At 44.7% G+C, this 12,698-nt stretch overlaps 1 protein-coding gene and 1 non-coding gene across 2 annotated transcripts; both read right to left on the bottom strand.

Moving 5' to 3' along the window:
- EIF4G2 (eukaryotic translation initiation factor 4 gamma 2) lies at nt 1-10,621 on the bottom strand. Its single transcript, XM_030949028.1, has 22 exons — nt 10,470-10,621; nt 9,837-9,947; nt 9,639-9,704; nt 9,102-9,227; nt 8,642-8,744; nt 7,826-7,957; nt 7,666-7,732; nt 7,431-7,582; nt 6,907-7,017; nt 6,275-6,358; nt 6,091-6,189; nt 5,765-5,906; nt 5,514-5,674; nt 4,975-5,088; nt 4,079-4,204; nt 3,737-3,841; nt 3,436-3,651; nt 2,886-3,144; nt 2,469-2,673; nt 1,823-2,034; nt 1,591-1,712; nt 1-1,293 (listed from the first exon to the last, which is right to left on the bottom strand). The coding sequence occupies exons 1-22, from the start codon at nt 10,619-10,621 to the stop codon at nt 1,228-1,230; spliced, it is 2,931 nt and encodes a 976-aa protein (XP_030804888.1). The 3' UTR covers nt 1-1,227.
- On the bottom strand, nt 4,769-4,933 carry LOC115904859. Its single transcript, XR_004060817.1, has one exon. It is a non-coding gene; the product is annotated as a small nucleolar RNA SNORD97 (small nucleolar RNA).
- Nucleotides 10,622-12,698: the final 2,077 nt, after the last annotated feature.

Below are 12,698 nucleotides of genomic sequence, written 5' to 3'. Positions count from 1 at the left end.
TAGGAAGTAAGGTGTTTGAGTATTTAATAGATGACATTTCAAGCCTGTACAATGCAACATCTTTCAACTCTTCTGTAGGCATTTTTTTTTTGCCAATTTGATTTGAGAAACAGGCAGCTAATAGACAGTGCCACTTGATTCAGAAACATGCATGTGGCCTGGGGGGAAGCTCAAAGCATTAACCAAGTCAAAAGCACATACTCACTGATAAAGCATACATTGGACCACAAGGCAAACCTCTACCATTTCTTCAGCAGAATTCCATCATTCTCCTCCTGTCACAACACATCTGTAGTGTCTCATCTTGTCTGTGACCTTATTTAGCATTCATCTGCATATCCAGACAAGGAGTGTAAAAAATCATTTTAGGATGGTTGCAACCTAAGGCAACTCCTCCCACTGATGTTTCGTTTCTTAAGTGAACAAGTCATCAGCCAAAGCTTTTCTACTGGGAAACATTCAGAAACAAGTCAAGTATCACAATGTTTATTGATAGATACAAGTATATAAAATCAGGGCATGAACATGTTTTGATAAATTAATAGACTTAATTTCAGTACTGTAAGAGGGACCAATTCAAATTTCTCACCATGTCATGTTTCACACCCACAAAAACCTCTTCCAAAGGGCATTAAACCATCTCTTCAGCCAATCAGTTTTTGTGCAAGTAAACTGTTCCTTTTATAAAACACTTGTGCACTTGCCCAGGCTCAAGGATATTAAAACCTAGCACATAAAGCCCATTACTAGAGGTAGAAATACAGGCAAATATACTATTACGGCAACAACCATCAATTACAGTTAAGGATTCTCTGTAACAACCAAATGGATAATCAAATATTGCAACAACTCAAGTATTACACTGAGCAAAGTGCATTTCTACAGTATTCAGTGTTGCTATTCAGTTTCTAACTTAAAAACAGCCTATGATAACTGGCAGCAAAGAAGACCCTTGCAACAGACTGCTTCTGCTCGAGAACTTATGATGTAATTATTGCATGCTGCTAATACACTGTTATCTAAACATTGAAGATACTCTAAAATAGTTTTATTGTAGACTATTAAGACATACTACAAAAACCTTTTGCAGAGAATATCCTACTGACATACTTCTGCTTTAAATATTGTGAAACATTACAGCGGAATGAATTTTCGCAGTGGTTAGGTCAAATGCAGTTACATCATAGCAACAGTATGTTTGCACAATTTAAGGCTTTGGCTGGTTCTTTAGTCAGCTTCTTCTTCAGATTCTTCTTCTTCAGCAGTTTCCAGCCAGGTTAACCACTGGTTTACCTGCAGTTACACAAAATTGGTTTAAGGGAGCAGGAATTGTTTCCCCATTACGTTTTTCCACAGAACACTCATCTTCCCCTCCCCCCATCTCATTTAAAAAGACCTTTCATCCACATTTGCACTACACACAGGCCTATAGTCAATAGGAGAGATTTATGTAATCTTGCTCCTAGTGGAATATTCCGTGAAAATTCTAGATATTTACAAGTCTTACACGCTTCAAAATTCTTCTCAAACACTCCAGTGCAGCAGAAATAACAAAAAAACAAGTCTCTATTCTAACGTTAGGAGGTTTACCTGGAATAAAGCTTTGCCTTTCCCTGGAAACTCTTGAGTAATGTCTTCTTTCCATGCCAAGAAGGCTTCTTCTTCAATGATCTCCATGTCATAGAAATGAACAAAGAAGCGCAGTAACATGCCTGTGAAAGTCAATTTAAACTTGGTTAGCTCTATAACCTTCTCAATCACTTGCTGAATTTTAAGAAATGTAGGGGACAAGCCAATTCAGGTGAGACTTCGATGCACTTACCTTTTGGAAAATTATTGTTGTAGCAGTGCACCTGGAGTGCATATAAAGCACTCACTTGCAGATCAACATGGTCATGGAGGAACTTCTGCATCACCGGCTTGAAGGAAAGAAGCAGCTGTTTTTCCTGCTCAAGCTGCTCTTTAGATGGAGCAGATGAAGAATCAGATTCGTCACTGGGTGGGTTTACTTCACTAGAAATATACTGCAAGAAACTGGACAGAAGAAAAGCCAAACTCAGTTCTATAAACTAAGAGATCAAAGCACTTGACATATATAAAGTTCAGATAGCTATCACTGCAACTATCCTCCTCCTTCCACCTGCAGTCAGGAGCAAGCACAGGGACTTGTACTATGGTTGACAGTGCACCAGAAAAATCCTTGTTCTGCCTTTGTTACAGCTCTGCATTTTAGAAAAACACATGGATCTAGATTTCCTCCCCAAGAAAACACTTCACATACTGGAGACTTGCCTTTCTTCTCAAATACAATGGGATTTTACTAGAGAAGATTCACTCAAAACACTTGGTCTTCCCCAGGTACTCCATCTCAGATTTCTGCAGAGCTACATTTGAGCCTTTACTGAATTAGTGCCTTACTGGTAGCTTAACCAAACAAATACCTTAAATACATCAAAACAGCATCCCACCTGGTCATCAATATATTCACAAATCCCTTATCTACATGAAGCTTGGGTGAAATGTTATCTTTAATCCACTTATAGATGGCTTGAGGGGATGGATCCGATTTTATTTGCTTTAGCAGTTCCTTCTCCAGTTTCAGAAGTGGGAACAAGAAGCTAAGCCCCTTCCCTTCCAAGATCTCCAGCATGCGGTCCTTGTTCTGGTCAATTTCTGACAAGGAAATAAAGACACATGTTAAATGCTTCTCAAGAGCTCGAAGTGATGGTTCACGCCCCAGCCACCCCTTAAACATCATTCCTAACAATAATGACAGCTAATTCCACCAAGAGAACCCTGCAAGTTACTTTACTCTGGCATAAACTAGAAACACGTCTCGCTTACTCTAGGATCAGGTAACAGAAGAGCTCTGTGGCAAATCTTACCTGGTAACATCTTCTGCATATTCACTTTGCTTTGTTGGAACAATTCTGTTAGCCATTCACGGTCTTGTAACTTAGCTAACTGCTGAAGACAGAGCAGGAAGAGAGGGAAATGGGTGCCACTTTCCAGTGGTTGAGCCAGTTCGGAAATGCTCACCAGGTCTGAAATAATGGCACGGGCTGCAAACTGTGCTAAGTAGGATTTCACCAATGGGATGTCCACCTCCAGTTTGGGGCACTGGTCCAATACATTCAGGAATGCCTAAGAAAGAGTAAACACACAAGATGAAATTCCTAAGTAATTCTGTTCCTGAGCAACATAATACTCATAGTAAGTTTTCTGTTATCACTTGCAAAGAGGATCCCAGGTTCCAACTGCCTGAATACTGCATGTCTTCCTTTTATTGCTTCTTGTGCCCCTCACAGGTTCATGTACTATTTTTACCTCCTCAGATTAGCAGGACTTAAAAATATTTTGCACACTGCCTTTACAGCAGCTAAACACCATGAAGAGCCAAGAAACAAGAACTGCAAGATTATCAGACCACAATACCTGCATGAAGTTGTCACTGGTGGCTATTCCCTCCTGCTTGAGCAAGCTGATCAAAGTACTTGCTTTCTCTTTGTCCTCATCTGATCTATCTAGGGATTGAAGGATTACTTTGCTCAGCATCTCAGGAATGAAGTGTTTCGGAGCTCTCATTTCTCTCACAGTATTGACAGCATCATTAGCATTTCCATTGTTCAGATACTCAGTCACAACAGCCTCCTGGAGAGGAAAGAAGCACAGTTAAAACATTCTTTTTGAACATCACATCCAAAGCTCTAAGATGCACTACTGAATACTAACTTACAGTTTGTTTAAGTAGCTCTTCCTTAGAAGGAGGTGGTTTCTTGGTGGTCTTTGCAGGCTTCTCTTGTATAAGTGGTGGATTTGTTTTAAGACCAAGTTGAGGCGGCTGAAAAAGAGACCAGACTTTGTTTCTTTGTAGCACATCTACCTTTGCTTACCTAAGTTTTACAATACAAAACATAAAAAAGCAGACGGAACTCAAATTACTTTGGTTTCATACATTCTTTTCCCAAGTCTTGCTCTGTGCAATCAAAGACTTCTCTCTCCCCACATTTGAAATTAAGTTTTCCAAGCACAAACAGCAAAGTTTAGCCAAAAACATGCAGGAATTTTTTGTATTTACCTGTCCCAAAGGCGGTGTCTGAGTGCGTGGTGGTTGAGCACTGGGAGGAATCATAGTTATCTGGGGCTGAAGCTTTGGCACTTGGTTTTTATTCATCAGGAAAGACTGAGCAGGTCTCAGGCTAATCTGTAAACAGTAATTCAAAGAAAAACTCAAACTGTTTCAAGTATTCTGACCAACAATACACAGCCATGGACTCGCTCCAACTGATCTCGCTGAAGCATGACTCCGTTTCTACAATATTAATACTCAAATACAGATTAAGCCACATGTGTTGTGAAACTCCCCAAAAGCAAGTTACTGGCATTTAGTTCAACTACTATAAAAATCTGGAAATGCTCCTTTTAGATGCAGTATGTTAGAGACCCAAGAAGATAATCAGCATGCTTGCTGATGTATTTTACAGCCAAAATGAAACTCTACCAAAATTGCTCAGAAATCGGGATACAAGTCTGGTTAACACTCAAAATCACAATGCAGTTTACTCTGCATTTGAAATTTTGCCTATTAGCCAGTTCTAAACGAAAGAAAATAAAAAAAAAATAACCTGGTCCAGCACTTCAGGGTTTCTAAAATTCAGGATTTTCTGAAGTTTTAATTAAATGTTTTGTTATCAATAGGATGCATGGGAACTGATGTCAGAGTAGTGTTCTTGCAAGTGTGTGGGAAGGAAAGGACACCCCAAAAAAATTGCCCTCATATCTCAGTCTTGCTCATAGGACGCTGGATACCCTAAGGAAAGTGGGGGGAAAAGGTGAAAGAGGAAGGGACAAAGAAGGAGAAGAATGAGGAGGAGGAGAAAGAGTTCCAGCATTAGTCCTCATAATAACGCGTCTTGCTATAATCATTGGGCAATATTTAGAATAGGCTGTAAATAATGTAGGCATGTCATGTACCTCATCTGCATTAAGCTGTCCTTTCTTAGAAAACCGAGGTGGCATATCCTTCGACTGTCCTTGTTGCTGGGATAAGAGTCCCTGATTCTGGGTATGGTAGAGTTGGCTTTGCCCCTATTTCAGAAAGGGAGATATAGAGAAAGAAGTGCAGATGATGGAGTGGCGTACATCATTTGGTAAGTAGTACCAGAGGGACCAGAGGAACAAAGATTCTATTTGCCAGGAAGGGAGAAAGAAGGAGCAGGGGTGGTGGGAGAGTAGCATCTATCCCTAAAAACAGGGCCATCTTTTAAATAAAACACACCGTTCTGACCCACCAAAGCCACATGCACCTTTTCTTGCAGTTAAAAAAAAGTGTACTTCTTGCGTCTTTTGTACGATTTAAAAAGTGGTTTAGAATTTTTGTATCAGCTGAGCATCAGTTATCAGAATCAAATCTGAATAGGTCTTTTAACATAAGCAGACTTTAATCCATAACATACGCATCTCAGGAAGTGCTTCTAAACAAGCTGAAGTCACCGTGCGAACAGCTTCCTTACCTGACTTTTCAGAAAAGATTTGCCTAGGTCTCCAAACTGGGATTGAGCAGAAGGCATGAGGTGACCCCCATGGCCATTGAAGAGTTGGTTTGAACGATGGCGTCCCATGGTGGGTGAGAATCTATCCTGAATAACCCCTGGACCAGTACCAATTCCGCTACCTGGATCAGCAAGGAGACAAATCAAAGTTTTAGTTCTTATTCAGCACAGCAGAGCCACAGCCACCCCATCACCCTGTGGTGTCAGTGTACCTGGCATTTGTCCAAACATATCAGCAAGCCCTCCGAGTGGGTCCCTGTCAAGTTTCATCCTGGGTGGCATGAAGGGTCCCTCCAGAAAGAAGTCGCTTCGCATCCCTTGAGACATAGGAGCAGGAATAAAAACTCCCAGATCCTTTAAAACACAAATTACAACTTTGGTCAGTTTCAAGTAGCAGTCCCAAGAAATCAAAGCTTTTAGCCCCCAACTACAGAAGTCCATCTAGTTTTAACCCTTAAGCCAACTGTGACACTGCATGAGAACTACTCCCAAGCGCAGAGTGCCAAGACAGGCTCTGGACCTCACACGCAACACTCACTTTTACTGCATCTTGACGGATTTGATTGATAGTCTTTGGTCCATTGTCAAGAAAAGCTTTGCGAGGAACCCAGTTGTGTTCTCTCAACTCCACAGTATCCTTGGAACAGAACAGGCTATTAGGAAAGGATTCAAGACCATTTTGCCAGAAAAAAAAGCAGCAGGGAGCCATTTCATCATCATACCTGCAGCAGGAAACGAATCCTTGCTGGCAATTCCTTACTTGACATCAAGGAGCGCATACGGGCAAAGTACTGATCCATTAAGGACTGGGGGAACAAAAGTTACAAGTTAGGATAATTCCATCAGTGCCTTGAGTGCTTTCACATTCAAGCATTCAAGGAATTCTGCCTGGACATTCAAGGCAAAATAATGCAACAAGCTGCCCTTTCCTGCCATCTCTAGCTCCTTGATGACAGTTTAAATATCTAATGCATCAAGACATTTGAATTGGAGATAAGCAACACAGCCAAAATTCTGTTCATTTTAAGCTTACATTCCAAACTCTCATCTCTCCAATTACCTAGCTGTGCTAAGAATAGTTCCTCAGCACATCTTTTCAAGCAGTGTTTAGAAAAACAACACTCTCACTTACATGATTTCCTGATGACCCTAACTACATCCTGGTGAGATGTTTAAAATGGTTTTTCTATCAAGAGAATTGGTCTAGAAGCCAGAGTGGGCACTCTTTTCTCAAAAATAAAAAACCTCAAACCTCTGTTTTGTACTTATGAATACTGAATACAGAAGGTTCAGGCAATCAAGTCTTAGCCACATAATTTAATTAGGTTAATGACTGCACTAGATAGGCACATACCTTGGCTTTCGCATGATCTAATCTAGGTCCCACTGTCCTCATTATCTGACAGAGGCACTCCAAATCCTCCCCCATATCTTTGAGTTGAACTCTCTTCTTCTTTTCCAAAAGCTGAAAAATTAAAGGGGAAATTTAGGATTTAAAAATTTTATAAATGACAATTTATAATAAGCAACAAACTTTGCACACTGACATGTACAAACACATTGTTTTGTTCTGAAGGCAAATGGACTTAAAAATTAGGATCTGCCAATTCTCCTTAAGTATGTGTAGTTTCAAGCACCTATGGCACACTTCTGTATTCATTTTCCTTTTGAGACAATTCCTATGGCTTTGAACAAAGCTGATTTTACTTCCTAATCATACCAAAAGATAACAGTAGGGGATGGGTAATCATCAGGAAACATTTTTGTGCCATTTTATGCTCCTGCTCCAAGAGTCTCTAAGCAGCATCAACATCTGAGTATTTTTTTCGTTTTTAAGTTCTGTTTTGCTTCTAGCTTCCTCCCGATCTGAATACTCACTGTTTTGATGCACTTATGAAGGATAGATTCATGAATAAGATCAAGCTTGCCAAGTTCTCCAATGAATTTGATGTTCCCCAGCATCTTGATCTTGGCAATGGCTCTCTGTTCCTCCTCCTCAGGGAGGAGGGGACCATCATGCTTATCATAGACTGGAAAACAAAGAAGCCCGTTTTACATGGCTGTGGGAAAAGACAACAAATAGATTCTGTATTAAAGTGGTTTTAAAACTTACTATCAACATTTCTGGTTCGGTTTTCAAATTCATCTTGAAGTTTAGATATTAGGAGGCGTCTGAATGTCTACAAAAAGAGAACAAAGAAAAGAATTAAGCTAATCAGGGCAGCTACAAATGCACCCAAAATTTACCACTGCAGATTGAGAGATGCACTCACTGTGCTTTGCTTCTGTCCTGGATGACTCTCTGCTGATGGGCCATCAAAGTTGGGTGCATCTTCTGCCAGTCGCAGACATAGTTGAGCGTACAGCGAGCTATACTTGGGCTCTTCAAGGGCTTTGTCTACGATCTACAGAGAGCCAGGTTGAGTAAGGCAGCAAGCAGCAGAAGGGTGCAAATGTTATTAGGAGACTGAGTTACAAGACACAGAATGGATTATTACCGCTCTTATCTACAACATCCTGTTTCCTGCTTAATCAAGCACAGAAGCATTGTAGTCCAACACCAGTCTCAATGCTGAAGCAAAGAACAAAAGCCATTGCTTGCTACTGAAAAAGCTCTGTAATCCTCGGCCACCAAAACTCAAGTTTATTATGCCGACACCTACATTAGTATCACCAATCTGATCTCGTTTAAACAAAGCGATGTAACAGTTTCATCAGTGTCCCCAGAGGTCACCAGTGGTTGCCTTTCCAAAACCAAGCGGGTTGCTCCTCAGGAAAGAGGACGAAGGGGAGGCCAAACCAATAAAATGGCTAACTCACACCTCAGATTATTTAAAACAATAATCATAAAACCCCAATCATCCTTAGTCATTGTGGAGACTTCTAAATGAGAAACTCAAACCATTAAACCTACTTCCCTCCCCAGTAAATCCTTTTTTACAAAGAAAGCAGGGGTGGGACATGGTGTTTGATAATCCAAATACACAAAAGCATTATTCATGCTACTTCTGTATCCCATCAAAGCCAACCAACCCCCTGCTTTACAGCATGTAAGAGAACGGTAGTTAAAAGAAATGCAACCAGCTTACCAGCAGTATGACCCCTTTTAGGATGAGCTTAGATTCTACACCCACATTGAGGAGCTCAAGGCATAGCTTGTCGAACTTTTCAGGAGTAAGCTTATTTAGTATGCTAAAGAGGAAAAAACCCAAAATCAGAATACACAGATACTGTAAGCATGCTACAAGTCACTTTAGACTCGACTTATTTTTTATTTTTGAAATCTATTAAAAATTGAAAAGAGCCATTTTCCATTCAACTGTTTTTTTTGAGATCTTCAGACTCAGTGAAGTACCACTGAAAATACTAATCTGCTTACAAGAATTACTTTCAGTGTTTTCTGCTGCTACATTACCAGGCTGGTTCCTTACTAAAGGACACACCTCCCCCAGACTCAAGGCCCACATCTTCCTTTCCTCCAGCCCATTTCTTAGGTACACATTGCTAATGAAAACACTAAGGAAATAAGTAATTCTGTGAGAAACTTACCCTCTTACTTTCCTGAAGATTGCATCATGTCGTTCTTTGTCGTTTGCGGAGTCGTCATCTCGTCTAGTGCTTCGTGAAGGAATCCATTTCTGAGCGTTTTGCCCTGGGGTTTTCCCCAGGAACTCGCTGCAAAATTTTGAAGAATACAGTTGTCAAAACAGAAACAAGTATTTAAAGAACTGCCCTTTTAACCTTTCAGTGACTCAAACCAATTCCGTTACTTGCTTTGTTAAGAGCACACAATTACCCCTACCAACACTGCAACATCTGCAGCACAGGAAAGTACTCAACAACAACAATGCCTGGCACCCAAAAATACTCTCCACACTTTTAAAGCTAAATACATCGACAACTCATGCACTGCCTATTAACCATGAAGTACACTTTAAAGGGCACAGACTAGAGAACAGTTAATGATCTTTAACTCAGTAGGTATTTCTGGTACAACTTTAAAGCTAGCCTATTTTCAGTTCTAGATTCATTATCAAGCAAGCTCTGACTTTGAAATCATGCAAATCAAAGAGCAAGATGACATACCTGTTGCTGGCAGTCTTGGGATAGTGCTGAGGTGCACCCCTACCACCTCCTCCGCCTGAAGAAGCACTGTTAAGAACAACCAGGGAATCCTGGGTTAAGTCCAAACATCTCCGTTTTGGTATAAACATTACACTAATTTAAGATGACCTCCAAGGAGATTTTCCATTGCTAACTACTCATCAAACAAACAAAGGGTACCTGAAACGAGAAGCACCCCCTTCTGCAATCGCACTCTCCACTTTGGCGGCTTGACAACGAAGAATCTTCAAAAGAATAAAATTAAATTGACGGGGTAGGGAAAAACAAAACCTAGAAAGACAAACCAAGCATTCATATTATACTTGTTTACTATCAGCCATAAGATCTAATTTTAAAAAGTACAAATGTTTGCTCGACAATGAGAACCCTCCAACACTGAACTTCACAAAAATTAAGAAAACTTTCATTCATGCAATACTTTGGGACAGTCACAGAAAGGTCGATTTCATCATTACAGCCATGTTTCCCAGCGGGAGTGAGGGCAGAGACAAGGGAATCATGGATTGAGCAAAACCCTTAAGTTTATCCAAAAGACAAGAGTACCCGTAGGAAAGAACGCAAGTTTAAACAGCACAGTGAGTCCTTTACTGACGTGATTTGGAAACTATGATTTATAATGGCACAAAAAAGCAGCCAAATTCTGAAAGGCATCAGACAACAAAACGCACGCTTAAAGCAGTAAAAGGCGTGTATTCTGCGTCCAAATAGCGTACTAAGCTACCAAATAATGAAAAAAATGCAGCGTCCACCCACCACCTCAACTTTCAGCTTGCATAAAGAACCTCACTGCACCGCTCACGTAGCAGAACGGCGAGCACGGGGACAGAAACGCCCGGGGGAGGGAAGCCTGGGAGTGTCCCGGATGCGCCCGGAGTCCTCCCAGAGGCGAGCGCGGCGAGTGCCCCCCGCCCGCCCGGCGCGGGCACGCGGAGCGGCCACAACATGGCGGCGGCGAACAAAAGGCTCGGCCGCGGAGGGCGCCCCCGCAGGCGCCGCGCGGCGCCGCCGCCCCCCGCCCGGCGGGCGCCGCCCGCTGCCCGCGCCCGCCCGGCTCTTTGTTCTCTGCCAGGGCGCCGGGCGGGACCCGCTCCCCCGCACCACGGCGGCCGCCCCGGGAGACACGAGGGGGAAGCAGGCCGTATCGCCTCGCACCGCGGCGCCCGAGCCCCCAAACAGGAAACATGGGCGAGGAGGTTGACGCGGCGCTTCGGCAGCCCGCTCTCCACTCGCGCGAAGAAAAACCAATGAACAATAGTAAAAAAAAAAATAATTAGAAAATCCTCTCGTCACCTCCCCACCAGCAATGCGGATCCTCAGACCGCAGCCCGCTATGTGTGCCGCAGCTTCTCCCTCCAAGGGAAATCTGGGGGGCAGTGCGGGCGCCCGCAGACCGCGGCCAGATCACCATCCCGCAGCCGAACCGAGGCCACTAAGGCATGGCCCGTACGGACAGGCACTGCCCGATCCCGTCTCCCCGCTCTAACCTGAAACGCTGCCCCTCAGCCTCCCCTCCGCGCCCGGCGGGGGCTGCCGAGCTCCTCCCCCCCTTTGCTCAGCGGCGGCGGGGCTCGCAAAGCCGGCAGAGAGAGCGACCGCCGGTCCGGGCCGCCATTTTGAGCGGGAGAAACAGACAAGCAACTGACAAGAAAATGGCGGCCACTCCGGGCAGCCGCCATTTTAGGTTGCAGCTGCAGTAGTACCCGCTCACTCCCGACCCCAGATCCGCGCTTCTCCCGCCACTCCCTCATTTCTCACCTTCCCTAAGGCCTTGTCAGCTTCCCCGGGTCCCGGCGGCTACCAAGGGCAGGGGAAAAGGCAAGAGAAGGGGGGGGAGGGGAAGGGAGCCGGGGACCGGGGCTGGGGAGGGGAAGGGGGGAGCGTGCGGGACAGGGCGAGTCTCCGAGTCACCACAGCAGCAGCAGCACCGACCCCACTCTTCCCCCCGCAACCTCCATAGAGCGCCGACCGCCGCCGCCGCGTCTCGGGCGCTCCCCGGCAGCCCCACTAACTTTATCACCCTTCACGCAACCTACCCCACCTCCCGCCGGCACCCGCCAATCGCCGCCGACCGCTCCACCCGTCCCGCCAATCACAGCCGAGGAGGGGGGCGGTGCCAAGGCTGGGGTGGGCGGTGGAGGGAGGAGGTTTGGTTGCGCCGCGCCGCCGCCGCAGTGCAGCACCGGTATTCACGAAGGCTGCTACGTTAGGGACTGCCGGCGCCGGCGCGCAGGGCATCGGGGCCTGCGCAAGTGGCGCAGCCGCTGCATGGCGGCCGCTCGGCCGCCGCGTCCCCGTGCCGTTTGCTGCCGAGCTGCAACACTCACAGAGCTCCAGTGCTAGGGCCCTGCCGTGCGAGCTGCAGGCGCGTTCACAGAAGGGTACTTTAGTCTATATATGCTAATATCGATGTTCGTAAGATTTTTGTTTGCTTAGGGTTTTAGAAATTTTATTTAATAAATTTATTTAAGCCCCTTCCGTCAGCCCACATTTCGGATTTGGCTGAGGTAAAAAATTGAGCCGATAGCCCACGGTAGCCCTGGGCTTGCAATCAGACCCGGAGGAGGAGGTTTGCTATCTGAGCTCCAGGAGCCTGTCTGTACAGATCCAGTTTCAGGTTTGCTTTTGGGGTTTGGAAACTGTTTCCCTGCATGTGCTTTTGGCCGTGAACCGGCCTGTCCGGGGCTGCAGGCACCCCTCGGACAGCCAGGGCTCGGGGGAGACATTTGTGTTTGTCGTGGTAAGCACTCAGCTAATGGAGTGTTCCTGCTCAGTTAAACAAAACAAAGATGGCCAGGCTTCCAGCTGGAGGTGGAAGTTTGAGTCATGGAGCCTTCCAGAGACTCAGCTGTGAGAGGTTTCATCCTTTAACAGCCCAGCCTCCATCCCTGGTGGTGCTAAGGTGGCTGCCACTCTGGCTTCCCAAAGGTCCAGCTGTAGTTGCCCTGGATGGGGCAGGGCAGAAAAGAAGGGCTCTGGAGAGGTGAGGAGAAGCCCCACAAACACCCACATCTGCTTTGTTCA

Source organism: Camarhynchus parvulus, chromosome 5 (genome assembly GCF_901933205.1).
Source record: "Camarhynchus parvulus chromosome 5, STF_HiC, whole genome shotgun sequence".
NCBI classification, from domain to species: domain Eukaryota; kingdom Metazoa; phylum Chordata; class Aves; order Passeriformes; family Thraupidae; genus Camarhynchus; species Camarhynchus parvulus.
The sequence above is the reverse complement of the archived record's forward strand: the minus strand, read 5'-3'. Positions and strand labels throughout refer to the sequence as shown.

Bases quoted from the DNA above. Each gene is read 5' to 3' on its own strand.
- EIF4G2 (XM_030949028.1), bottom strand. From the start codon at position 10,621: ATGTTGTGGCCGCTCCGCGTGCCCGCGCCGGGCGGGCGGGGGGCACTC. The intron at 9,948-10,469 runs GTGCAGTGAGGT...TTGTCTTTCTAG, and splicing joins GCCGTTCTGCTACGTGAGCG to GTTTTGTTTTTCCCTACCCC. The intron at 7,733-7,825 runs GTGAGTGCATCT...CTCTTTTTGTAG, and splicing joins CAGGACAGAAGCAAAGCACA to ACATTCAGACGCCTCCTAAT.